The sequence below is a fragment of the Lycorma delicatula genome, chromosome 11 (assembly GCF_047948215.1).
Source record: "Lycorma delicatula isolate Av1 chromosome 11, ASM4794821v1, whole genome shotgun sequence".
Classification (NCBI taxonomy): Eukaryota; Metazoa; Arthropoda; class Insecta; order Hemiptera; family Fulgoridae; genus Lycorma; species Lycorma delicatula.
Window position 1 is genome coordinate 16,305,797 of NC_134465.1, and position 27,916 is coordinate 16,333,712.

A 27,916-nucleotide genomic window follows, 5' to 3' on the forward strand; every position below is an offset into this window, starting at 1 on the left:
TTTCTGAGATGTGTGGTTAATTGAAACCCGACCGCCAAAGAACACCGGTATCCACGATCTAGTATTCAAGTCCGTGTAAAAATATCTGGCTTTACTAGGACTTGAAAGCAGGAACTCTCGATTTCCAAATCACCCGCAAATGAACCGACACTTCAAATACATTACGCCCCTTCCTTTTTCTTAGTGCCCATGTTTCACATTCTTTCAGACGTACCGTTCCAGAGTTAACGAGTAAGAAAACACTTCCTTACATATGGCTATTCTTTTTTGCTTTCGTTTTAATATTTTGTATTCTGTCGTAACGCCTAATAATTTTTAAATCATCTTGTACTTCTAAACTCCATTCCGTTTGGGAACTTTAATAATACAAGTACAATCTGTTTTCCTTCATCCGCTACATTTATCCCTTCTTCGTTTATATATATAATTATATTTCTGAGTAACTGTACTGAGTAAACCTTTAGTATAAAAATATAGAACTGAATTTCTCTGATTAGTATATTGAGTTATATTAATAGATACATTTACGAGGCTCGTTCAATTAAAGAAATAAACGGCAGATGTGTATATCTAAACAGTTCAAAAACTACTCGGTAGAAAAAATTGAAACTGTGTGACGTTCAAGTCAGAAGTAGAAAATATCAGCTGTTAGGAAAAATTTTCCATTATTATAACTATTTTATTTCAAAATATAGATTCGGTTTGAACCTGTACCGCGGAAGAATAGTACGATGTAATAAGATTTTTGTTTTGTAAAGTTGTAAAACCGGCCGAAATTTACTCCCAGATGTTAAAATAGTGCGGTGAAAAGTTTATTAATCGTACAAATTTTTATAAGCGAATCGAACTGTTTAAATCGGGGAAAAAACCGTCACCGATTTTCATCAAAACGGAAGGCCGGCGTAAGTTCCAACTGACGCTTTGTAAAATCGCATAAACGATCTTATTCGTTAGGAAAGGCCCGTAAAAATTCGGGTGATAACCGAAGTTTGTAGCGGGAGTATCAGCACTGTCCATTCCATTATCAGCTGAATTACCGCAAAACGTGTTCGAGGTGGATTTCGAGACGGTCGACTCAGAATCTGTAACCTATTCGAATTCGCATTTGAACTGAACTTAAACGAAGGTTTTAAGCGGAAGGTAATTCTTTCTTTTAGTTCGCATAATAACTTTTGATGAAAGTAGGATTCCTCATTTTGAATTGGAATCCAAACGTCAGAGTTCAGCTGCCAGAAATATATTCATCAAAACCTATGCGTCAGGCTGTAAAGCGATGCTAGCGGTGTTTTGGGATTATAAAGCACCGGTTTATCGCGATTGTTCGAAAGAATAACGTACTATTATGATACTAGAAAATTAACTGAAAACCGCAATAAGGAGGAAAGTCTCGTTTCTCTCTCTCTAAAGGGATAATTTTTCTGCACGATAACGTCCATCCCCGTATCGTTCAAAACACACACGGCAAACTATTCAGAAGTCGGTCGGGAAGTGCTGTCGCATTCACCTTACAGCTCAGATCTCGAGCCGATGATTATTATTATTTTTGTTTGATGTTCTCAAAGAGTTTTTACGCGGCACACAATGTGCGGGTGAAGAACGGCTCGGATACCGAGGTGAATGATTCTTTATTACTGGAATAAGAGCTCTCACAGAAAGACAGTCGGGGGCCTAAATATAACCCGAGATTATTTTGAAATGTAGCGTTAGTTTCATCGTCATCCGATAACGTTTCAATAATTAATTATCTGTTTAATTATTGAACGACCTGTTGTAAAAATTAATCGTCTAATTTTATTCAAAATAATATTATTTGGAAAGTTAAATTTTTATTTCCTTCACCTTCTTTCTATGACGAATAGTTTTCAGGAAATTCTTCTTGGTTTTAGATCTTACAAAAACCAAACGTTTATTCGAGCGTATTTTTATTATTTAATCCGTTTAATATTTGATAAATGTTTACCTAAAAAAAATATTTGTTTTATTATATAAAAAATTAGAAATAGAAAATTAGAACGTGCTTGTATTTATCCTAGGTTCGCATATATGAAAATAAATTAAACTCTTTATGTTTGTTTATAAATTACAGTAAATATTCGCAGTAAAGAATATATTACTAACAGATAAAATAAATTGTTGCTGCACATACCGGTACAGATAAATAAACAAATAAAATTCTTTTTATTATTATACGAGTGAAATGAATTGCATATTTGTGTCGGATTGAATATACTTGTTTGATGAACATGCATTTTCAATTTTCGACTTTACATATACGTACACGCTCTCATGTACGTAGATAAATCCTTTATATTTGTTAGATTTTATATATGTTTATATAACCACAAATAAAATGGAAAAGGTGTATATATATGTGTATATATATATATATATATTAGGTTTTTCAGTTTTTTTTTTGTTTTTTTTTAATATGGATTATATTTTATTATTAATTTTTAAAGCTTTTTATTTCCGTTTATAAAATTGAATTAATAGATACTCGATAATTTGAAATTAAACAATGAGAGGTACGATAATAACCGATATAATCAAGTTATATCTTTATCGATTAGTTTTAAGCCTAATAATTCCCGTTCGCTTCGTAACAATTATAAAAGATGGATCCCGGTTAACTTATTTAATTTTTCCGATCGTCTTTCTGTTAATTTATTAATTTCTATATCGTACTGAAATCGGTCTAAATAAAAAAAATAAATAAAACCAGAAGAAAGGTATACACCCTTTCATATTTAATCGACTTAACGCAACTTCATGCTCGTGTAAAACGAAAAATTCTAAAATCGTATCCAAACAAACGATTAATAACTAATTAATTATATATTAGTAATAATAAATAACTTTTTTCTCGTTGTTCTCGGTTTTCACAAACGGGTTTACAATTATTGATAATTTTTTCATTTAACAACCGTTTCAGTAGGGACAGCAGTACTTGATAATTTAAAAACAATCTGATGTAAATGTTTTGGAGTAAGTCGTATTAATTAATAGTAACTATTATTTACGGTGTCGTTGGAGTGATATTTGAAAATCTTTTAAATAACTGCTATAAGTTAAGAAAGTAAAGTAACCGTTACGTAGTAACGTAGTTCGCTTAGATGCTAGTGTGAGTTGTTGCCGATTGCAAGACAAGGTGTTGGCTACTCGTTCTGGTGCGATTTACTTTTCATCGTTCGTACTGACTGGAAATAATTAAATTTTTGTTTAATATATATATTCTTTAAAAAATAAATAATAATATACGAAAGATATTAAACGAAAAGGAGATACGGTTTCTTAACGATAAAATGCCAATTTATTTTTTTAAAGGTTTAGTATTTTTTTTTGCGACGAATCGTTTTTCTAGTAGTCGATGTCGTTTTCTATTTAATTTAAAAATAAAAAAAAGCTGATGTGGATACCACGTGCCTTCCTTGTACGCCTATTAAATTACATATACACAATTTTTGCTGTACTTCATATAAAATTATTTTATTTGAAAGCGAGATACCATGCTTCAATTTTTTAATAAATTGGAAAGTTACACGATCGCTAAAATATTAGTTTTTATTAACGTCAAATATTTATAAGATTATTAATTCAACAATATTACATGAAATATTAGGATAGTGTGAGAGTCCCTTTATTACTAGATCAGTATTATTCGTATTTTCGTGAGTTGCTGATTAACAGATGTTTCAGATTTCTGGTGTGTCGTATAAATAAAAGTTCATAATAATTAAACTGTTCCGTATAGAGTGTTCCTGTATACTTGTTACAAATGTTAATTTCGACTTTACGGGATAAAATATTTGGTTTTTATTATTAGATTATTTGGTGAATAAATAAAGATGAAAAAAGAAACAATCGTACCGGAAAAAGAAAGATAACATGAAGATATATATCCCGATAAAACGACAAGAAGATTTATATGAATAGGAAGAAAACGTTAAGACCAAGGAAAGAATAAAAGACGAAAGAATTTTTTTTGCAAGTTCGGACATGTGTGCCTCAGTGTATATGTTGTTCTTGTGAAGGTCTATTTTTCAGTCGTTATGTAGTTAACTTTAATGTAGATAGAATTAAATAGAAATTCCAGAATAATTAACTTGAAAATCCAAAAATAATACGATTCTAAATTATAATTTTCACTTAATATTCAATAATCAGATGTTTCACCAAATCTATTATATATATACATATGTAATAATGACTATTAAATCACATAACACATTTTATTTAAAATGAAAAGTACATAAAATTTTATTTCACTAATAACTTCTGATATTCTTTTTCTAATATTATTGATTAATTATTTATTATAAAAGTATTTTACAATCGCAGGTTAATAATTATTATAAGTTAATATATTTAAATTAAAAAAAAAGAAAAAGTCTCATTCGAACCGATGTGCCTTCCCTTATAAGATCCATATATTTCATTGATTAAAATTTAATTTTTCTACAACTCTGGAATCGGTGAAAACGAGTACCAGTTACGATATATCGTTGAAAATATCTCAGTGAGGGCTTATTATTGCAATTAAGAAAAACCCCCAAATCCAGATTTTTTTTGAACATAGAATAAGCCTGATTTTATTTCATTAAACACATTTTTAACGTACCGGTTTTTTCTCACCCCCCCCCCCCCCGGCTTAATGTTTTTTTTTTATTTTTGCACCGGATGTGTGGAGGTTATTTTAAATTTCAATTTTCAATACCGGTAAATGCGCTTTGTAGTGCCGTTTTATTGACGAGAAATATTATCGGATCCTATATTGATTTTCAAAATTACTTTAACGGGAAATGCGTATTTAAATTTCTTAATAAATAATTTAAATGACGGTTTGAAGACGTTCCGTTACGGACGAGACAAGGAATGATTTTTCAACGTGAAAGAGGTCCTTTTTTGTTTTTTTTTTTAGAAGTTGCAAATTATTTGAATATAAGATTTACGAGCCTTCAGTAAGAAATATAATTTGTTTACATCAAAAATTAATTTAAATGTCAGGAAAAGATTTTTGAAAGTGTATGTATGGAGCGTCGCTTTATATGGAGGTGAAACTTGGACGATCGGAGTATCTGAGAAGAAAAGATTAGAAGCTTTTGAAATGTGGTGCTATAGGGGAATGTTAAAAATCAGACGGGTGGATAAAGTGACAAATGAAGAGGTATTGGGGCAAATAGATGAAGAAAGAAGCGTTTGGAAAAATATAGTTAAAAGAAGAGACAGACTTATAGGCCACATACTAAGGCATCCTGGAATAGTCGCTTTAATATTGGAAGGACAGGTAGAAGGAAAAAATTGTGTAGGCAGGCCACGTTTGGAATATGTAAAACAAATTGTTAGGGATGTAGGATGTAGAGGGTATACTGAAATGAAACGACTAGCACTAGAAAGGGAATCTTGGTGAGCTGCATCAAACCAGTCAAATGACTGAAGACAAAAAAAAAAAAAATTACGAATAACTGGATCGGTCGAGGCAAACGAATTAATCGGTCTCTTAGATCGCATGACCTAACACCGGTGGATCTGTGGGAGTTATATGAAATCGTTACTGTTTGAACAGAAACCAAGTGGAAAATAATTACCGGCAAGATATCTCAACGCATTTGAAATTATGCAAAATAAATCCTCCTGGGTATTAAGGAGAACAAAAGAGGAATTTTAAAATTGAGTGGAATATTGTTAAAACCGTGAAGAAGGACATTTGAAGAATTATTGTAGTTGTAAGTTTGTAATACCTACCTATTTTTTTTATTTTGAATAATCTTATTTTATTCTGTTTTTTAATTTTTAATAATTTTATTTCTACATATTTTCCAATGTCTAAATAATTTTTATTTCAGTTTAAAATTATAATACACTGTTTTCTGCCGTGTTCCAGTCTTTTTTTAAAATAAAATTCGAATCTTCTACACGATCGGTTGATGTTACATTAATTTTCTCAAAACTAAATTCTCTACAAATTTTGCTGCAAAATTTTATTTGTTTACCGGCAATTTAATAAAGCAAGTTAAATTTACAAAAAAAAAAAAAATATTTTTTGTGACAACAATTTTATAATAATTTTTAATTATTTTTATAATTTATTTTATAATTTGAATTTTATAATAATTTTTCCAAGAATTGCTTGAGATACAGTTCCGGGACCTGGTTTATTCAATTTTTCAGTCAAATTTCTTAAAAAATCGTAAACGTATCCCTTAATTTAAATTCTTAGAATTTCATAATTTATACACGGATTGTTTAATTATCGGAACCTTGAAACACTACCCGACAGTTAAAACGAGAAAAATTACTTTTAAAAAACGCTTTTAACTCGAAACGATATATTTTTCAGTACGAGACTGCCGCTTGGGATGTATTGTGTACCATTTTTGTGATAAGCTGTTAAAAATATTAAACAGCCAGCAACTTTGGTTAGAATTGCGGTAGCCTAAAGATTTTTACGTCAAAAAAATTACCGTCGAAAAAAAATGACAGAATCCTTTCCTAAGTTCCCTAGGAGTATCCGCGTATTTTTAAAAAGACACGTCGTTTCTCTGAAGAAGATTTTGCTAAATTATACTTCTTTAAGGTTAACAGTTGAAAAGTTATTTAAGATTCCTCATTCGTTAAACCTTGTATATAAAAAAACTAATGTCAAAGCTAATCAGGGTAGCTGTTATTGACATAAGTAACAACAATTCTGCTTTAAAATAAAAATTTATCTATTTTTTTTCACAGCCATCGTAAATCTTGCGATTAATGTTAATTATTTAATTAAAATAATTCGTCAAATTGACGTTTTTGAGGCTAACATCATTAAAATCAATTCAAAAGTGTAACTTTTGTTTGTTTTAATGATCATTAAGATGAGTTTTAACCTCCGGTTTTATGCTAAGCAATACAAATATTTATTTATTATTATTATTAATGAAATAATATTTTATTGCAAACGTTTAAATAAATAAATAAATTTTTATTTCGATCGGAATATAATAATAATGCATTATGTAAAGGACGTAAATATAAGATAGATTATAATTGTATAAATTAACGTAAAATGAAAAATTGATGTAATATTAATTCACATTAATTATTTAAATAGAAACGCGTGAAATAAAGTTAAGGTAAATACATTAAATATAAAAAATTAATATAAAACGATTCGTAATTCAGAAGCCGCGATTGAAAATTACTTGTGTTTATATTTATGTGCACGCTAGACGGCATAGAGATAAATCATGGTGTTCTTTTTTTAATAAGTCATATAAAACTTTATCGATAATAATACTGTTTTAGTAAAAGAAAATATTTTAATTGTATTTTGAATTGGCGGGAAGATTTTCAAACGTTTCAGAAATTTATTAAAAAATGGCAATTGGAGCAAAAAAAAAAACCACTTTCTTTGTCCGGTTTGGCAAAGATTGGATATTGGTATTTATTAAGAATAAGTGACCGTTCTTTTAGCAAATATTGGACACTCATAAATGTAAACGCAAGGATAATTAAAAATATTTAATTTTCAAAATATCGGTCTACACGAATCAAACTTGTGGGCGCCAAATAATGATCTGTTAGTCCGTTTTTGTGTTAAAAATTCGTTCTGAGTTTTTTGAGGGGGTCTCAAGAGATGACATACCTTATACGAGAATATTACAGGCATAATAAATAATAAATACGTTAAAATTGTTATTAAGATAATAATATTATCTTTTCTGCAAAGATCACTATAATTTTTATATTGAGTACCGTTTACCTTTCATAGCTTCATTTTTTTAACACTTGTTGACGCGTTTCGGAACCACTCCGTTGTCAAAACTTATTGTACTGGTACTTCTAAATTTTTGTTAATCTTTATATAGCGTTTAGTCAACGCCCCTCCCTTTATTTGACTTCATATCTTATCTGGCCTTCTTTTTGTTTGTTTGTTATTAACGGTTATACTTATCTTTTATTTTACGACTGTCTATCAGTTTACTGTTTTCAATAAATTGAGGTTCTTGAAAAGGACCTCTTTTTTTGTAATACTGTTTAGTTTTACTGTTAAGTACGTTTGTGGAACGAAAATTTAACGATTATGTAAGTACGACTTTGTAATGCACCTATTGAATTAATCTCTGGAAACATTATGAATTTTAAGATTTCCGGTCGAGTTAAATAACGTCATTTAACATTAGTAATAGTTAACGATGAATAGTTGTAATCTCAATGAACTCTGTTTGTTAATAATATTAAAGTAAATCTTAATTACAAGAACTATTTGCTAATTGAATATTTAATACACATCAATTCGAACGTTTATAAAATAAGATAAAAAAAATTTACTTTTCATAGGTAGGTTATGAAGACAATCCGTCAGTACGAAAATTCATACAAAGATCTTACCGTGAAAAGTTAAATGTTTTATTGACGAAGATCGGGGAAATCAGTGTGCATCTACTTAATGCAGATGCATAGAACGCATTATTTATACACCGATGAACATTCTCCTTTAATATCGGATCTATAATTTTATCAGCACGCATAAGTATGTCTAGTCGTTTTTGAGTTATTCGCTATACATACGTATATACATACATACAGTCGTCACGCCGGAAATAGTTAAAATGGATTCAGGGATGGTCAAAATGGATACTTCCGTCGAAATTTGCAAACCGAAATTTTTTGCGATCACAATACTTTCTTTACTTCGTACAAGGAAGTAAAAATATACAAGAATTAATTTCAGTACGTAATAATATCTATTGTCGTCGATTGGCTTCGACAGCTCGTTGTAATTTTTAACCTTACGGTAGCCCTGAGCAGGGCTTTTGTCGTCAAATGGTTTCGACGGTTCGTAATTTATAACTTTGTGGTGGTCCTGAAAAGGGCCGTTTTTTTGCGTTAGCTCTGAGAAGACTTGTCGGGTCCGGAAGCTGGTCTTCGGCGAAGTCGGGTAGTTGCGGCTCGTCCAATGAAGTCAGACCGGGCTTTCCCTCAGGGAGTTGGGTCCACACTACGGCGTGATAGTAGTGGCCCCCAGAACCTCGCAGTGTCGGCGTCGTTCGTCCTTCGCCTGCGTGGCCAAGGCGGTTCTTCCCGAGCGATCCCACGCTGGGTCAGCTTCTGCTGCTGAACCCGCCGGCCAGGGGGATTGAAGCCCAGCGAGCAGGAGCTGGAGCTATAAGGTAGCGCCCGCGTCCAGCGGCTCTCTCGGCGGGTCGGCTAGGCCTGCTGTTCCGGCGGGGATGTTGGCATCCGCCGGGAGGTCCCACGTTGAGGCGACCAGGGAACTTCTTTCATCTTCTTCTTCTTCTTGGTCTTCGCCAGGTGGTGATCAACGAAGAATTGAATTCACTCTCGTGGTGCACGCTGTTTTATCGGAGCCTGAGAGTGGTGGAGCTGCAGCGCCGCTATGGTGGGAGAACTGCGCAGTCGTCTGCGCGGCGGTAGTGATGCTTGTATCAGCGCGTCCGTATACTGTGGGCTAGTTCGCATCTGAGTTGCTATACCGTGTTCGGCCCCCGGTATTAAATTAGGCATATATGTGGAAACACTAATAACAAAATAAACTTTACGATAAAATATGTACGTTTCAAATTAAAAGATACTAAACAAATTACTGATATAACTTAACTGAAATTGTAATACGGTTATAATTTGATAACGGTTAATAGGTTATAGAGTAACGAAAGATAATAGTTACAGTAATGAAATAAATCAGAGTATACGGCTAATCTTAAACATCATAACGGTAATGTTATGTCGATGCGTTATTAAGTTATACAGGAGATATTACAGTGTCCAGCTGCACCTCATTTAATAATATCATGCCGGATGAGTTACGGTAAATTTCCATTACAGAATTAGTCTCTGAATAGTATATATTACATACCGTTCCTGACTAATTTCTATATGTTTCAATAAAATCATATATTTGTTATAAAAATTGACAAATGTGAAAAATGTTCGATAAAAAATTAATCTGGGAAGTTACGAAAACTATATTTAAGTTTTTTTTAATATTTTAATAGCTGAATCTAAAAAAAATCTGTTGTGAACATCACATGATTTCCTTGTACACCTGTTAAATTACATTACACATTTCTGTTGCGCTTCATTTAAACTTATTTCATTTGAAAGTGAGACATGATTCTCCAGTTCTTTAATAAAGTGGACAGTTACAGAATTGCTGAAATATTAGTTTTATACATCAGATATTTATACGATTATTAATTCAACAATCTTACATGAAATATTAGGATAAGTAAAAGTCCCTTTAACATAAAGAGAAGATGATAAATATAAAGAGGAAGAAAACATTAAGACCAGGGAAAGAATAAAAAGATTGAGAGGATGATGAATATAAAGAAGAGAAAACTAGGGAACGTGTACACAGATTAAAATCAAAAGAATTATATCAAACCACAGAGCGAACAACTCCATCTTAGAAAGAATATTGTCCAATAATATCAGAGGACTTTTTTTTTGTCTTCAGTCATTTGACTGGTTTGATGCAGCTCTCCAAGATTCCCTATCTAGTGCTAGTCGTTTCATTTCAGTATACCCTCTACATCCTACATCCCCAACAATTTGTTTTACATATTCCAAACGTGGCCTGCCTACACAATTTTTCCCTTCTACCTGTCCTTCCAATATTAAAGCAACTATTCCAGGATGCCTTAGTATGTGGCCTATAAGTCTTCTTTTAACTATATTTTTCCAAATGCTTCTTTCTTCATCTATTTGCCGCAATACCTCTTCATTTGTCACTTTATCCACCCATCTGATTTTTAACATTCTCCTATAGCACCGCATTTCAAAAGCTTCTAACCTTTTCTTCTCAGATACTCCGATCGTCCAAGTTTCACTTCCATATAAAGCGACACTCCAAACATACACTTTCAAAAATCTTTTCCTGACATTTAAATTAATTTTTGATGTAAACAACTTATATTTCTTACTGAAGGCTCGTTTAGCTTGTGCTATTCGGGATTTTATATCGCTCCTGCTTCGTCCATCTTTAGTAATTCTACTTCCCAAATAACAAAATTCTTCTACCTCCATAATCTTTTCTCCTCCTATTTTCACATTCAGCGGTCCATCTTTGTTATTTCTACTACATTTCATTACTTTTGTTTTGTTCTTGTTTATTTTCATGCGATAGTTCTTGCGTAGGACTTCATCTATGCCGTTCATTGTTTCTTCTAAATCCTTTTTATTCTCGGCTAGAATTACTATATCATCAGCAAATCGTAGCATCTTTATCTTTTCACCTTGTACTGTTACTCCGAATCTAAATTGTTCATTAACATCATTAACTGCTAGTTCCATGTAAAGATTAAAAAGTAACGGAGATAGAGAACATCCTTGTCGGACTCCCTTTCTTATTATGGCTTCTTTCTTATGTTCTTCAATTGCTACTGTTGCTGTTTGGTTCCTGTACATGTTAGCAATTGTTCTTCTATCTCTGTATTTGAACCCTAATTTTTTTAAAATGCTGAACATTTTATTCCAGTCTACGTTATCGAATGCCTTTTCTAGGTCTATAAACGCCAAGTATGTTGGTTTGTTTTTCTTTAATCTTCCTTCTACTATTAATCTGAGGCCTAAAATTGCTTCCCTTGTCCCTATACTTTTCCTGAAACCAAATTGGTCTTCTCCTAACACTTCTTTCATTCTCCTCTCAATTCTTCTGTATAAAATTCTAGTTAAGATTTTTGATGCATGACTAGTTAAACTAATTGTTCTGTATTCTTCACATTTATCAGAGGACTAAAGAACTTAAAGATAAGATTTTTTTGCAATTTCATAAAAAAACGGTCTTGTAAGCGTCAGTGTATATGTAGTTCTTATGAGGGTCTATTTTTCAGTCATTCTGTGTAGGTAACTTTAATGTAGATAAAATTAAACAGAAATTCCATAATAAACAAAATTAATGTAGAAAATCCAAAAAATTATACAATTATAACTTATAATTTTCAATTAATATTAAATAATCAGCTATTTCACCAAATCTATTACGTATACACATATGTATTAATGCCTATTAAATTATTACATATACACATTTTTAAAAGTACATAAAATTTTCTTTCACTAATAACTTCTGATTTTTTTGTGTTATTATTATAAAAGTTTTTTACGTTTACGGGTTAATAATTGTTATAAGTCAATATATTTAAATTAAAAAAAAGTTAAAAAAAATGAAGATGAAGTGTAATTCAAACCGATGTGTCTACGCTTATACCTTCCAAATATATCATTAATTTTGCTATAACTCTGGAATCGATGAAAATAAATACCGCTTATGATATATTGTTGAAAAGCTCTCAATAACTGCAGTTAAGAAAAAGTTCAAAATCTAGATTTTTTTTTCGATTTTGTGTTTGTTAAGTTTAATTATTCTCGAATTTCTGTTTAATTTTATCTACATTAAAGTTACCTACGAATGACTGAAAAATAGACCCTCATAAGAACTACATATACACTGACGCTTACAAGACCGTTTTTTTATGAAATTGCAAAAAAATCTTATCTTTAAGTTCTTTAGTCCTCTGATATTATTGGATAATATTCTTTCTAAGATGGAGTTGTTCGCTCTTTGGTTTGATATAATTCTTTTGATTTTAATCTGTGTTACACGTTCTCTAGTTTTCTCTTCTTTTGATTGAGAGGATTCATCATCCTCTCAATCTTTTTATTCTTTCCTTGATCTTAACGTTTTGTTCCTCTCATATTTATCATCTTCTCTTAATCCTTTGGTTAAGTTGATTGCAATAAAGAAGGGAAGTGGTCAACTAGATATTACAGCAGTCCTAAATCAAAAATTTCAACATTCTACGGCCAAACGTTTTTGAGTTATGCGAGATACATACGTACGTTCAGACGCCACGCTGAAACTAGTCAAAATGGATTCAGGGATTGCCAGAATGGATATTTCCGTTGAAATCTTAAAACCGTAATTTTTTGCGATCGCAATACTTCCTTTACTTTGTGCAAGGAATTAAAATGTGTATGTGAAATTAATAGGCGTACAAGGAAGTCATGTAGTGTCCACATCAGATTTTTTTTCAGGTATATTGCGAAGAAGTACGGTGAAAATTATTAGACAAAGTGGTATAAAGAAGCGAAATTATATAAAAAGTATAAACAGAAAATGTTGATCAAAAGGACATCTGATGAAATGAAGAAAAAGAAAATGGGAATTAGGATAAGGGTAATATGTTTCTAGGAATGGCTCCAGAGGGAGAAAAACGAATAACATGATATTGTTAAAGGACGAAGAGAAAAATAAAGATGTTTAAAAGAATTCATGATGAGTAGGATTTGAGAAATAGTCAGGGTTTTTTTAACAGGGGAAAAGGGAATATTCCCGAGCGTTTCGGTATATTATATTATATTATAATAATATTATTGTCTTTTCTTTTAATTTTTATTATTTTTTCGTTTATTACATTTCGTAACAAACAAAGCTGATCGGTTATCGGTAAAACAATTTTTACCATTCCCAAAATTTTCGTATTTTTCTCGTTTAGGTTTGTGTGCTTAAAAACATAATCTCTTAGATAACAATTTCTGTACATATGTTGATGGTATTTTCTTTATGTCTTAGGAATCGCTTAATCTTACCGTCATAGTACCTTGTTTGTCAACTTTATATAAAGAACATATTAGCAGGTGTCATATCGTAAAGGAAGTTGGATTTAATGATAAATTTTTTTTCGACACCGATCCCTGCAGGGCCGCATTAAAGATTTAAATTCTCCTCCATTTTTCTTCTACGTCTGAATCCCTTTGAGTTCTACGATTTTTCCTAAGCACCCTTCTGCCTTTTAAATCCTCCGTTTATGTTTGCTACCCTTAGGGCCTCTTTAACTCGCTTGAACCGTTTAAATTTCGTCTTTTCACCGTTATACTTGTCAAAAATTCTCTTCGTAAGCCTGTTTGAATCCATTCTTTTCAGACGTCAGTGAAATGTCAATCTTCGTTACGCATCGCTTTCGCGATTCTGACTCCCGGTAAAGGTCCTCGTTCTTCCTTAATTTTCATTCGTCGTTATTTTTCTGGGCCCTAGGATTTTCCTTAGTATCCGTCTTTACTCATCCAGTTCCCCTCGGTTCAGAGCTACTGCTCTGCTATTCTGCCGCGTATGAAATTCCTGGTCGGATACCGTTGTATAGTGCCCGATTAGAATATTTATTCTTTCGATCTGTCTGATATTTTTTTACGTATTTTAAAAATATTTTCTGATTTATGAAGTATTAACAGGATCGGAGGGAATTGTTTCATCCCTATTATCGAAGCAAAGACGGTTTCTTTGAAAACCACAGTTTCCTAAAAATAGGAACGCTTTTTACTTCCTTGTGCGAAGTAAGAGAAGTGATCGCGAAAAATTTCGGTTTCCAGATTTCAACGGAAATATCCATTTTGATCGTCCCTGAATCCATTTGACTCTTATGATATTCTGCAGGTACTCTGATATTTAGTCCGGGTTTCTTGATTTGGGGCCTGTAGACAGCCGCGTTCCTTGTTCCAATAATTCTTGCACCTGCCGCTTGTCGGCACGTGATCCTTCTATCGCTAGTCGGAATTAGGACCTGACGACAGAATAATAATCGGTGACCGTATCGAAGACATATCAGCGTTAATATTTGACTAGTTCGGCCGGGCCGTAACCGATCGACTTCCTGTACGGGAGAACAGTGGACGAGTGTACTTGGACGGTTGAAAAATGTGTCGAGCCGTAAATAAAGACTGGGAAAATATTATAAATTATCGAAAAATGTATTATACACTTCGTTTAAAAAAAGTTATTTTGAATTCGGTAAATTATTATAAATATTAAATTGAAGTAAACGTTTTACGGAACATTAATTTAAACGCTTCTTTTTCCATTTGTACGTATTGTTTCTTCGATATGTTTATAGTTAATATAAGATATTGGATTCAAATTTAGTGCGTGATGCTTAAGTAGTTAATAAAAAAAAATTAAGTCTTTGAAAATGGTGGTAATTTATTATATTTAATGCCGATTTGATTAAAAGACGATTTATTTTACCCTAAAAAATCAGAATTTCAATTTTTAACGCTTAAGAAAATCGTACTAAATTTATTGTGTTAAAGGATAACAGCTATTAATTATTTACCGAGTATATAAATATTGATATCGTTATAAATGCAAAAGGATGTATGTTTGTTTTAAATAACTATTATTTTTGTATAATGTAAAACGTTACGAACAATATTTGAATTCAGTATCTTATCTAGATGAAAAGTTAGTAATTATTTTTTGTTTAGGTAAGAAACATGCAGACGTATAGATGGAAAACGAAATATTTTTAGTTTTCAGCGGGGAATTTTTCTTTTATTTTATTTTATTTTTTTGTTCAGTTTGATATGCGCAATCGGTTTCCAATATCTTATTTGACCGTTTTATAAACGTGCTGTGCGTATTGCTTTAATTCAGCGGATAAATTTTAAAATCTATCTTACCTTAACGATTAGCGCATCCATTTCCGTGTCGTACCGTAATGCAAAATGAAGTTTGCCGCAATATTCCATATCGATATTTTCAGAACTATCTTGGGATTCTTGTCGAAGCAGCTCTTTTGAATATAATTCCGGCTGAAAATAAAATTAAAAACAAAAAAACAATCATTAATATATCTTTTTAGTTATATTTTTTTTAGTTTATTATTAATTAGTATACACACACACACGCGCGCGCTCATTAACGTATAATACAATATATTTGTAACCGGATTGTTTTACATTTATCCCTTCAAGATTTAAAAATTAAAACAAAACTGAAATTATTTTTTGAGTTATCTTTATATCGGGAAATTGGAAATTTCCGGTAAATTTCTATTTTAATTTGTCTAATACTTTATCCTCAGTGTTTATTCAAAATTTGGACCTCGTATGACCTTCAATTAAATAACGAGAGAGAATTTAGCAAAGAGATGAACTAAGGTTGTCGGGCCGTATATTGAGATAGATACTCGTGTTTGGTTAATTTATTTATGAAACGTAACTATGAATAAGTAGGAAATAGAAACTACGGCGGAAGCAAAACAATGAAATGTGTGAAACAAACAAATTAGTATTTTGGATGCAGTAAATATGTTAAACGTTAGATAGTAGCGCAAAACGGAAACGAATGGAGAAGGGTTTCGCTATCCGATCAAACGAATGATAATTTTTAAAAACAAATTTGAAAACGATGGCGTCGGTTAATTTTATAAATAAAATGTCGACAGCATTAAGAGCTTGATAGAATAATAAAACAGATTTACGGGCCGTTCGAAAAGTTCTCGGCCTGCTGACAAAGAAATGTTCAGGTCAGGATTTTCCACATTGTTTTTTTTTTCAAGGAAGTAACCTTGCAATTCGATACATCATTTGAATGTGGATATTCATCCAGCGAACCGTTTTTTAGGTTAGGGAAAAGGAAGATATCGCTGGGAGCTGAATCCTGCAGATGTAAAAGTACTGAGAAGCGTAAGTCGTGAGGTTTTACAGCAACAACCTCAAAACGTGTGTGCATACGCTTTATCGCGACGAAAGAGCGCTTTCGGTGGTATTCCTGAATGGCACCGTCAAATCGGTCAAGAAGTGAAGCGTTATTTACTCCGTGGTGACGGCCCTGCCTTTTTCTAGGTAATCTGTGAGCACACACACCACGAAAATCCCCAAAAACCGTAGCCTTACTATTCGCATTCATCGGCTCGCTTTCCACCCGTTCACTCGCTCTCTGTGGACTCTGGCATGTAATGGTGTGAATCTTTTTTTCATCTGCTAATATATAACGTAAAAAGAAACTCAGCGCAATCGCATTTAAATAACTTTAAACACCTTTGAGACGGTTTCAGTCGAATGCGTTTTCGGTCGACTGTTAACGAACGTGGCGCCCATCGAAGAAAAATTTGTTCAAATCCAAGTGGAATCTAATAACTCTTTTTTTATGTCCGTCAAGATTTAAACTTTTAAAATAAAGTACTTTACAACAGTTAGAACTTCACTTGTATCCGTGTTTCAGAAAATTTCAAAGCTAGTTTGGTTTAGTCGATCGCCACAAACACGCATGTAAACGCGCGCCTGAAACTTTGCTACACACCATCTAAAAGATCATTCTTGACAAATATCATAGCCTTGGTCGTGTTTGCACCATCTCTTGTCAGGCCGAGAACTTTTCGAACGGTCGTATTGTCTAACAACGTTAACAGTTAATTAATAAAAAATAAATAAAATTAAGAATCGAATGAAAACATTAAAATATATATATATAAAGTAAAGGTCATAAATAATGTTTTTTAAGTGTAAAACTCAAAAATCGAATTAATGAAATAATCCGATTTGATAATTATAGCTTATTATTCAGGTCAACGTTTAAATAATAATAATGATGCCGGTCTCTGCGGTAAGTGGTAGCATCTTGGCCTTTCATTCGGACATATGGGATCGAATTCCAATCAAGCATGTTAATTTTTCATACGCTACAAATTTCCATCGGGCTAATGAAGTTGATGCCGGTAAAAGTAAAAAAATTAATAATAATAATAATAATAATGTTAAAAAATTAATAAATCTAAATAAATTTTATTCATCATAACATTCAGTATAAGCTACTAGTTGAAAATAGCCACTTTTTTAAAATAATTAAAATAATTTTAAAATAATTTTTAAAATAATTTTAAAATTATTAATTTAATTTAAATTAAATTATTAATTTAAACTTGCGCGCACTCACTCACTCACACAAATATTAACAAAGTGTGGCAACCCTTAAATAACTTACCACAATTGAACATAAAAAATGAAAGTGCTCCTGCCCTGAAACGATTTATTTTTCTCCATTTATAAACATCTTGGACAGCTTTCTTCACCAGCTATTGTCTCTTTTAAGTGTTTCTCGTTCGAATTCACATACCCATATCTCTGCATTTTGCAAAACCACTCGAAATCATCTTACGATAAATATGTCGTTGCAGTATCTCATTTACGGAATCGAATTGCTTTCTTTCAGCCTTTTCTAGAATTTCCCAGAAATAATCAAGAAATCCGTTAATATTTTAAAAGTGTCCCTTTTCTGCATTTTGTATATTTTTAGTATTCAGGATTAATTTCTTCCTATTTCTTGGAATTTCTTCGAGTTTTATAAAGTCTACGCACCCCAAAATCTTAGAGGGTGTAGATACCTCCCACAGTGTATATATATATATATATATATATATATATATATAAATATCCTCCGCCATCATAAATGAAAACTTTTCGGTTGTTTGCTGTAATAGACAAAAATATTTTATTTTATAAATCTTCAGGTAACACAGCTTTTTGCAATAATACAATTCTATAACACGACGTTTCGCTTCACATTAGAAGCTTTATCAAGTGTAACTAGAAAACATAACCTACTTAATCATATGTCTACAATATTGGACCGGTCCGTATACAAGGGATACGGACCCCGGGGTCCGTAGGGTAATACCCTTCACTTTTCTGTAATTAATCGTATACCCAAATAGCAATTCTTTTACAAAATTATATCTAATCTATTAATCGTAGATTACGATGAAAATAATACTAGGAGATTGATACTTGAAATTATTCATATTATCAAATGTGAAAATTCTATTAATAACAGAACGGAAATTAAGAGTTTAAGTGGATTTTACGTGTAATATATTTTATCTAATGTAGAGTGATAAATGTATAGAATGATAAATATATAGAATTTCGATTTTATTTATTTTTTTTTATTTAGGATTACATATTATTGTGTAAAAGAACTGCTATTTATTATTAAATTTCCAGTTTGGCTGAATAATAAGAAAAGTAAAGGGTATTAACCGGTATACCGTTGTATATCGATCGGTCCAATATTCTTGATCATATGATTAAGTAGGTTACGTTTTTCAGTTATAATCGATACAGCTTACCGGCCTCCGTGGCTCGAGTGGTAGCGTCTTGGCCTTTCATCCGGAGGTCCCGCGTTCGAATCCCCGGTCAGGCTTGGCATTTTCACATGCTACTTATCATTCATCTCATCCCATGAAGCAATACTTAACGGTGGTTCCGGAGGTTAAATAAAAAAAAAATTAGAAAAAAAATCGATAAGCTTCGATTTTGAAGCGAAACGTGGCGTTATTATTTTTTTGTGTTTATATTTGTTTTATATAATAGTATTGTAGAACGGTAGTCTTAACTGAAGATTTATAAAATAAAATATTTGTTATCTACATTTATATTTAAAGAGCGTGAGAGATTTAGGAAAGAGAGAAAATCATAAAACTCACGACTCCTTTTTTTTATGCAAATTGTATGAACTGTTTTAGTTTTCTTGCATATTCCAAAAATTATGTAACTTTTCTATTATAAATTCGGTAATATCAAACGGTAGGAAGCTCTAGAGTACTTGAAAAAACCTTTTTTCTGTTAGTTCTGAGTGACCTTAGCGTCTTTTTTCTTTCAGGATTATATTTTACTTTATTCAATATCGAAGTCAAAACACGTACAGTTCGAACGATTTTATTCTCATATGTACCGACATATGATACAACGTGAAAATTGTATTTTATACGATTGAAATTCGGTTAAAATTATACTGCTTATCGATTTACCGTATTCTGAATTTATTTTTTTTTATATATATAAAAGAGAGTAGTACGTCAAAGTGTAAATGTTAAAAAAATTTTTTTTTTCTTCAAGTAGAAATATAATATTTAACACCCGTTATAAAAATTGTGTTAAGAAGTATTTTGAATTATTTTATTGTTTTTTTAAAATACTCGTAAAATTATTTGCTTATTTTTATGTTAATAATTTATAATAAATGGATTTTGTTGTTTTAAAAATAAAGATAAACGGTTAAAATATGATCAACGGTAATTAAAACTACGTTAAAAAACTATTGCAGATTCTGGAAGATCATTTCGATTGTTAAACGACCATTATCAGTATTTAGATACTAAATCTCCCTTTCCATGAATTTTGCCTAAAACGTCAATAGTATTTATATTTTTTACTTTTATTCTTAAAATCTAGCTAAAATACCTTGTTTTGAATTGCTGTTTATATACATGTATGTAGAATAACTTTGTGAAAATTCAAATAATTCAACATATTGACCGCTGTGCCAATTAACCTCAAGTAAAAAGATAACTACCGAACACAGTAACTGAACCTAAAAAACTAATACCAAAAGTCGATTTTAGGGAGATCTCGCATCATCAGTCTGTACAAAATTCCTAAATTACAACAAACAAAAACGAAATAAAACCTTAAAAATTTAGAAAACATAAACCCTAACAGCCACAAAACTTCAATAATACAGGGTCATTCACGGGAACCGGATGTTTTTGAAGCGGGTTGTACTCGGGCGTTCGTGGTGGGAGGGGCACATGGCTGGTGTCTGACGTTTCCATGTTCATAGCATTTACATTTTAGTCGTTGAGATGGAGCCGTGGACGCTAGAGCGATGCCTGTACGCGTATGACAAATCCGTAACTGCTGTTCAGCGAGATTTCCGCCGTCAGTTTAATATCCATCGTAATGCAAGTGTCCCTTCTCGTAACACAATATCGCGACGGGTAAACAACCTTCGAACAAGCGGTTCAATATTGAAGAAAAAACTACCGGGTCCCCGACGAACCGCTAGCGCTCCGGAGAACATCGAACGAGTAAGGGAAGCCATCGTCAGAAGCCCACGCCGCTCTATTCAGAGGTATTCAGCAGCGCTTCAAATGACCACAAGTACGGTAAGACGAGTTCTGCATACAGACCTGCATTTCCATCCTTACAAGATAGCCGACGTGCAGCAGTTAAACGAGCAAGATTTCACGCAGCGATTACAGTTTTGTCGACAAATGTTTACCGTTTTGGAAGAAAATGAAAATTTGTTATCGTTAATGAGTGACGAAGCCCGTTTTCATCTGAATGGCTTCGTCAACAAACAGAATTGCCGGAATCGGGCAGAAAGAAACCCGCATCGGCTTCACGAGAGACCACTTCATAGCCCAAAGGTGACTGGCTGGTGTGCAATAGGAAAGGTCGGTATTATTGGACCGTACTTTTTTGAAGAAAATGACGGTGCCGTAACTGTAACAGCCGATCGTTACATTGCGATGTTGAATACGTTTTTCATCCCTGAGTTACGAAACCGGGGAATCGATTTTCAAAATGTGTTATTCCAGCAGGATGGAGCTACAGCGCACACAGCGAGGGGAACGATGGCTCTTCTCCGTAACTTGTTTCCGGGACGGATCGTTTCCAGATTCGGCGACATTCCTTGGCCCCCTCGGTCCCCCGACTTGAGTAGTTGTGGTTTTTTCTGCGGGGGTTTCTGAAATCTCGTGTGTACGGCAATAAGCCGCGTACATTGGAGGACCTAAAGATCGCAATTCGTCATCGCCTCACCCAGATTGACGTAGACATGCTGCAAAGAATTGAGGCCAGTTACCGTGAAAGGCTACAACAATGTATTGTCCAAAATGGACATCACTTGTCGGGCATAATTTTTCGTTCACGAGTAAGTAACAAATGATTTGATTTAACAAGTGTTTCAGTACCAATAAAACTTTTTTAAAGTAAATATTCAATTTTTATGATTATTTTAAAAACATCCGGTTCCCGTGAATGACTCTGTATAACTCAATGCCGAGTGAAATGATGATGTCGTTCAAGTTTTGTGATCGTTAGGGTTTATGTTTTCTAAATTTTTAAGTTTTTATTTTGTTTTTGTTTGATGTAATTTTGGAATTTTGTACAGGCCGATGATGCGAGATCCCGCGAAAGTAGACTTTTGGTAATAGCTTTATGGGGGATCTATTACTGCGTTCGTTGGTTATTTTATTGTACAATTTGTGGGCTATATAAGCCCAAAATTTTTCTGTCTATGTTTGTTTGTTTGTTTTGGCATCATGTGAGAATCAACCGGTTGCTTTTAAATTTGCAGGATACAGTCGTGTTATCCCAAGTAAGGTTTTAAGCCATAGACAGAGGTCCTAGCCCCCTTGGGGGGTGAATTAAAAATATTCAGTAAAGTAAAAAAAAGATTAATCCTTTTACTCCATTATTATATTTGTGTCACCGTAGCGAGAGAAATAAGTTATGAATCTTTCGCAGACAAAGGTGTTTGTACTTTAGTTACCGTAGTTACTGCTGTTCTGCCTTTGTAATTTAGGTCCTTTTTGCAGGTTTCTGTAAAGCCTCAGTACTCTAATTGTTATTTATCAGTATTACTCTCACAAACGTGAGGGTACGGAACCAATCTTTGATGCAGTTAATTATGCAGTTATTACGTACTTTATATGATTAATTCACCTCATAATTTCAAAACTTGTGCCGTGGGAATACGAATTAGAAATTTTGTGACGTAACAAAAATGCAACGCCTGACCGGGATTAGAACCGGGGACTTTGAATAAAAGCTACCGCTCTTTATTTTATTTATCTTGTTCGTATCTTGCCGCTATTTACTTTATTTTATTTTTTTATCGTTATTTAACGAACGGTTGTTGTCAAACAACCGTTCGAATGAATGCTTTTTGTCAAACAGACAGGACGAGTAATGTGTTATTAGGTAGTATGTAGATTACATTTTTAAAATTTTTATTGCGTATTTACTCACGGGTATGAAGTTTTTTATGTAATCGAATAAAAAAGGGTATTTTTTTATTATAATTTTTTTTAAAGACATATTTCAAATAACAAGTGAAATTTTATCGGTCGATAGAAAAGCGATTAGGAATAAATAAGACGACCCTTGGACTTTTTTTTTGCTATTGCAATATACGAGTTATCAAGTTTCCAACTTTTTAATTATCTATTTATTCGTACGGCTTACGTGCAGTGTACAGACAATATGTACGAACAAAACAAGAATACGATAAGACAAAATAAGAATAAAAATTAACAAAACATCGATATCTAGGCTTCTGATCCGTGCTTAGCGCTGTAGAGTTAGCTGTTATGATGTCGCTGCGACTACCTTGGAAAGATCTGAGGACGCTATCCCCGCTAATATGTCTGAGTTTATGTTTTGGAGACTCCGCAACGCCCCATTTGCGTAGCGAACTTGGGTAACGGCCGTACCCGGTGCGGATTCTGTTCGATTTGACCCGCAACTTTCTGTCGAGCTCTGCGCCGGCGGTGTCGTTATACCTCCCGAATCGTTCCCGTTCTTCAGAATTTTCAAGGTGTCGACAATTTTGTTCCGAAGGTTTCTCGTTTCGACATCGATTAGGTAATGTCTTCTTTTGACTTAATGCCTTAGTTACAGTGTAGCTAGTACATCTGCGGTCGGATTTAGCGACAGCGAGCTCAATGCTGTTAATTCTCAAATACGCTTGATATTCCTGATGTTACCCGAGGCGGGTAATCGTTCTTAGCGACCCCTCGGTGAAGTAATAACACTTAATTTTCAGTTTTGTTTATTCATTTCACTTCATATTACATTTTGTTTTGATAATTATAATAATCGTTAAAATTAGATGATCGGTTTTGTAGGTGAAAACTTGTTTAAAACTATATCGAATAATAATTTTTCATTCTGAAGCAAATTAATCGATCGCTAATCTTATCGTCGTTAAATATTTATAATTATTACTATTACGATGAATATTCTGTCTTGCGAAGTATAATATTTCATCTAGATTCTGTTTAAAAAAAAATTTAGATTATTTAAAAATGAACTCGTTATAAAAATTGACTGTCAGGACTTTGTTTGCTCCAGGTAATATGATTCATATAGATAAATCTTTAGTATAATAAAAATTCTGACATTTCCATACATTTATATCTGCAAATGTGCAACGTTTGCAAAAAAAAAATGAAAGAAATTACAATATTCGTTTATATTAGACTAGACAACGAAACCGTTTTCGTGTTACAAAGCGAACGTGAAATAAAATACTACAGTTCAGGTTGAATTTATAATAAATTACCTGATCGTTTAATAACTTCAGATTAATTTATTTATATTTAAATTAAAAGATTTCGTTTTAAAGGAATAATAATTTACTTTATTAGGTTTTTTAAATATATTAATTCGGTAAAACTATTTTTTTTATATATACAAAAGTTATAAAAATTAACCGGTAAAATTCTGTTTTTATAGAATCTTCATGTACTATTTTATAAACTTACTTTATGAAAAAATGGACTGTAAATTCTTTTCTTTTCTTTTTTTTTAACTTACAATCTCACAACTGTTCAACCGCGTCCTCAAATCTTGCAACCTTAATAAAACTCATTTTCCGACGTCATGCGATGGTGAACTTTTATACAGCGACTTAAGTCGGGTGAAATACATATTGTTAATATCTATTGCCAGTTTTATATATGTATATATGAGTATGTCTACATATAATACTCTCAATCTATATGGTATAGTTGTCGATTCGATTGATTTTGGCTGTCGATTCAGGATGAGTAGATCAGGAGGCAGGCTATTGAAACGGATTTTAATATAACCAGTGCGGGCACGGTAGCGTTTAGAGCACAACCCATCTCTTCTTTTTAGTAATGCGTAAATTGAAAATGATTTTAAAAGTAATTTTCTTGAAAACCAAATTACGTTTTAGTTTTTTTTATTTTAAGAAAAACATATTTTTAAAAAATTAACTTTTTTTTTAAATTTGTACATTCTTATGCTGCTCTGATTAAATTCTTTTTTATTGTTACGATTACCTTTTATCCTTTTAGGCACGTCGCGGAACAGTTATCCAGTTATCTGTGGAATAGGGGATCTATCTGACACGATCTATATGCAGAGCGATATTAAAGTACGGAAAGGATTAATATTTGAAATTTGAGGCCTACTTGGAGGTAGAAACAAGTGCGGATCTACATACGAATAAAATTACTACTTTATCTTGGTTGAAATCTTTGTCCGCCATCTTAGGTACGCCACAACGAATCAAACTTTTGTTTTTAATACGGAGATGCAAATGCGATAGATTATTTTAATTTAAAAATCTACTTGAAAAACGTTAGATAAAATATTTTGTAGATAAACGCCTACGTATTCGAGTTATAAGCAATGAAAGATACAAAAACAGTAAAATCGCGATAGTAATAAAACGAAGCAAAACGCGTCGTATTAACTTTTTTATTAATGACCTAAACGTCGGCGTGAAAATAAAATACGTTCGTTAATATTTGTATCTGACTAAAAGAAATTTTCTTCGTCGCATTACAAAGTTTGAGTTAAAATTCAACTTGCAGAAAGATTGAAAATAACAAATTAATGTCGAGAAAGTTTTAAAAACAATGAAATTTTGACGGATGAAAATCGGTTCGGTAACCAATTTGGTAAGCGCAAAGTAAAAAAATAGCAAACTTGAAATTTGAAAAACACCTTTTACAAGTTTAAATTGAAAGCCTCTTTTCGGCGGTCACGCGGAAGACCGCCGAAAGATAGCTGGACCAAATCGAAGAGACGACTGGAGAATCGCTAGGCGCGCCGATTCGAAGAGTAGAGGCACCGTGAGCTACAGCGGGATATGTGATCGGGCCACCGGCTCTCAGATATGGAAGGAAGGATGGCTGATAATGATGACACCGTTTCAAAAGTTATAATCGTTTAAAAATGCTAATAAAAAAATAGTTATTTGATCTAATCTATTTTATTGAAAAACAAAATATTTAAGATCAACTTATACACCTAACTATTGAAAGTAAAATTATAAACAAAATATAAAACCGGAAAGCCGGTCGAGGCGACGGTACAGTGAGTTAGTGCAACTTATATATATAATCGATATTTTATTTATTTTTATATTCTTTTTTTACTGTAGTTATTTCAAATAACTGAATCGTTTGATGCGATTGCTTGATCTGTTAATTTCAAACAACGTTCGAATCGATACTTAAGAGTTAAACCTACATGCTCTAGTTTACCTTTAGTCTATATTACTCGCTTTCTTTCTAAACAGGAATACAAAACCGTCACGTTTATAAACAAATCGTTTGTCGGATTTAGATTATTGTCTACTTTAAATTCAAAGACGTTTTCAATTTAAATGTCGTAAAAGGTGTTTCCTCCTTCGATTTTATCTTATTTAAAGTTAATACTTTATTATTTCAGTTCAAAATTTTCAATTTATTTTGATTTATTAAACTTATTTGATGCTATTACATATCTTTTTTCTTTTTAATCGTAACAAGTTAGACGTGAAGCGCTGAACTACTGCGCCGTCAAATTATTCGGTGTTTTCGATATTTAATTGTTTACATCATCAGATCATCCTTTTTTTGAGCGAGTATTGTTTGTCTGCGCTATACGTTGCTTAATTTTTGTACGAATAGGAAATTTTAGAATGTTAAAAGTTAACGAAAAATTGTATTTCGTTCGATCGTTCAGATATTTTTGTTTTTAAGGAGGACTAAAGACGAATAATCCGTAGGAAGCGCGGTACAAAGAGGTTTTAGTCAAACGGAAGCGAACGGTCGTCGAAGGTAGAGCGATACGTCACGATTTCAATCGTTTCGGATCGGTTGAAATCGTTCTTTCGTTTTATTTCCTTACCCATCAGCTTTTTTTTATTACAGACAAGGGTCAATTTATTTATTTTGTAAACTTGGTGTTGTGTTATTCTCTGTCTGTAAGTAACCGGTGTAACTAATACACAGTCATTCTATTATAAGTTTTTTCCACATTTAATTAATTTTTATTTTTCTCAAGGTAATTTTTTATGTTATATTGTCTTGAAAAAGAGTATTCTTTCTTACGTGTATAAGTTATTTTTTATTATTTTTATTGTTTTCTACCGGTTTTGTGTTTCTCGTTTAAATAAAATTTACAGTAATTTTCTGAAAAAAAATTATACATTTAGTCGTGAAAAGTAAAATAAATGGTGGAGCTGAAAAAAACTATTATAATGGTTGTACTCTACGTGTATTACGCAACAGGTGGGTATTAAACTAGACTATCCTATTCCGTGTAACTCTTTTTTGTTGAACGACCGACAAGGTTTTATGTCCTTGGCTTGAAAACTGGAATCGCCAGGTTTGTTATCTTTTCTTTTTTTTAAAACTTTTCCTCGATACCCTAGCAAAATTTTTTTATTTTTTTTTTTTATTTAGAAAAAAACTCCGGTAACGTTTTCAGTTTGTTAAAAGGTATCCAAGTTCTGTAAATGTTTCTCTTTTTTTTTGTTGTTTTCAGTTTGTATTACGTACATGGATTACGGTTTTTTAATTTGAATAAAATTTAATTTGCAAACTGTTTTTTGAATTTTCCGTTCGGTTAAACTCTAAAAAATGTTTAATAAACCTTTATAACGGGTTCGGTATTTATTAAATAATAATTGTACGCGGCAAAGTACTTTTTGAACAGCAATAATAAAGGGATAACGTATTTACGATCTCAAAGTACGGTTACGCGCGACCGGTAAAAATTCTCCTTTGTATAACAATCCTTTGATTTTCACGTAAAGTGAAAACAAAGCTTACGTCCCAAACACTGTTAACAAAAATTTTAAATAATATCTAAAATTAGATGGTCGTTTAACGTAATGACCTATAGTCAATTCGATAGTTAAACTATCATCAACAGATATTGCTGACTAGTTACAATAAGTAAGTAAATAAATGAAGACGTAATTTATTTGGTTTTTTTTTTGGTTTCAAATTTTTATTTACATCGGTTACATTTTTATAGGAACATGTTGAAAATTATATCACTTATACACATGTTAAAACGGAATTCCCATTGAAATTTCTAAAAAAATTACGTACCAGTACTATCATCTACAAGTTCTGAGGGTAGAACGTAGAACGCACACGACGCAGTTAGAACTGTGCTATCATTAGTATAGAACGGAACGGAACGCAAGGTTACCGGGAGACATATCTTTCTCTTTTTTTTGTTGTTTTTCAGTTTGTATTACGTACATGGATTACGGTTTTTTAATTTGAATAAAATTTAATTTGCAAACTGTTTTTTGAAT

General features: G+C 32.2%; 1 protein-coding gene across 1 annotated transcript in view; it reads right to left on the reverse strand.

Annotated features, from left to right (window-relative positions):
- LOC142331999 (synaptotagmin-10-like) overlaps window positions 1-27,916 on the reverse strand; it is a 147,286-nt gene that overhangs the window by 79,927 nt on the left and 39,443 nt on the right. The window contains exon 4 of the mRNA XM_075378053.1: window positions 15,457-15,588. Coding sequence (XP_075234168.1) covers window positions 15,457-15,588 — 132 coding nt within the window. The remainder of the gene's footprint in view (window positions 1-15,456; window positions 15,589-27,916) is intronic.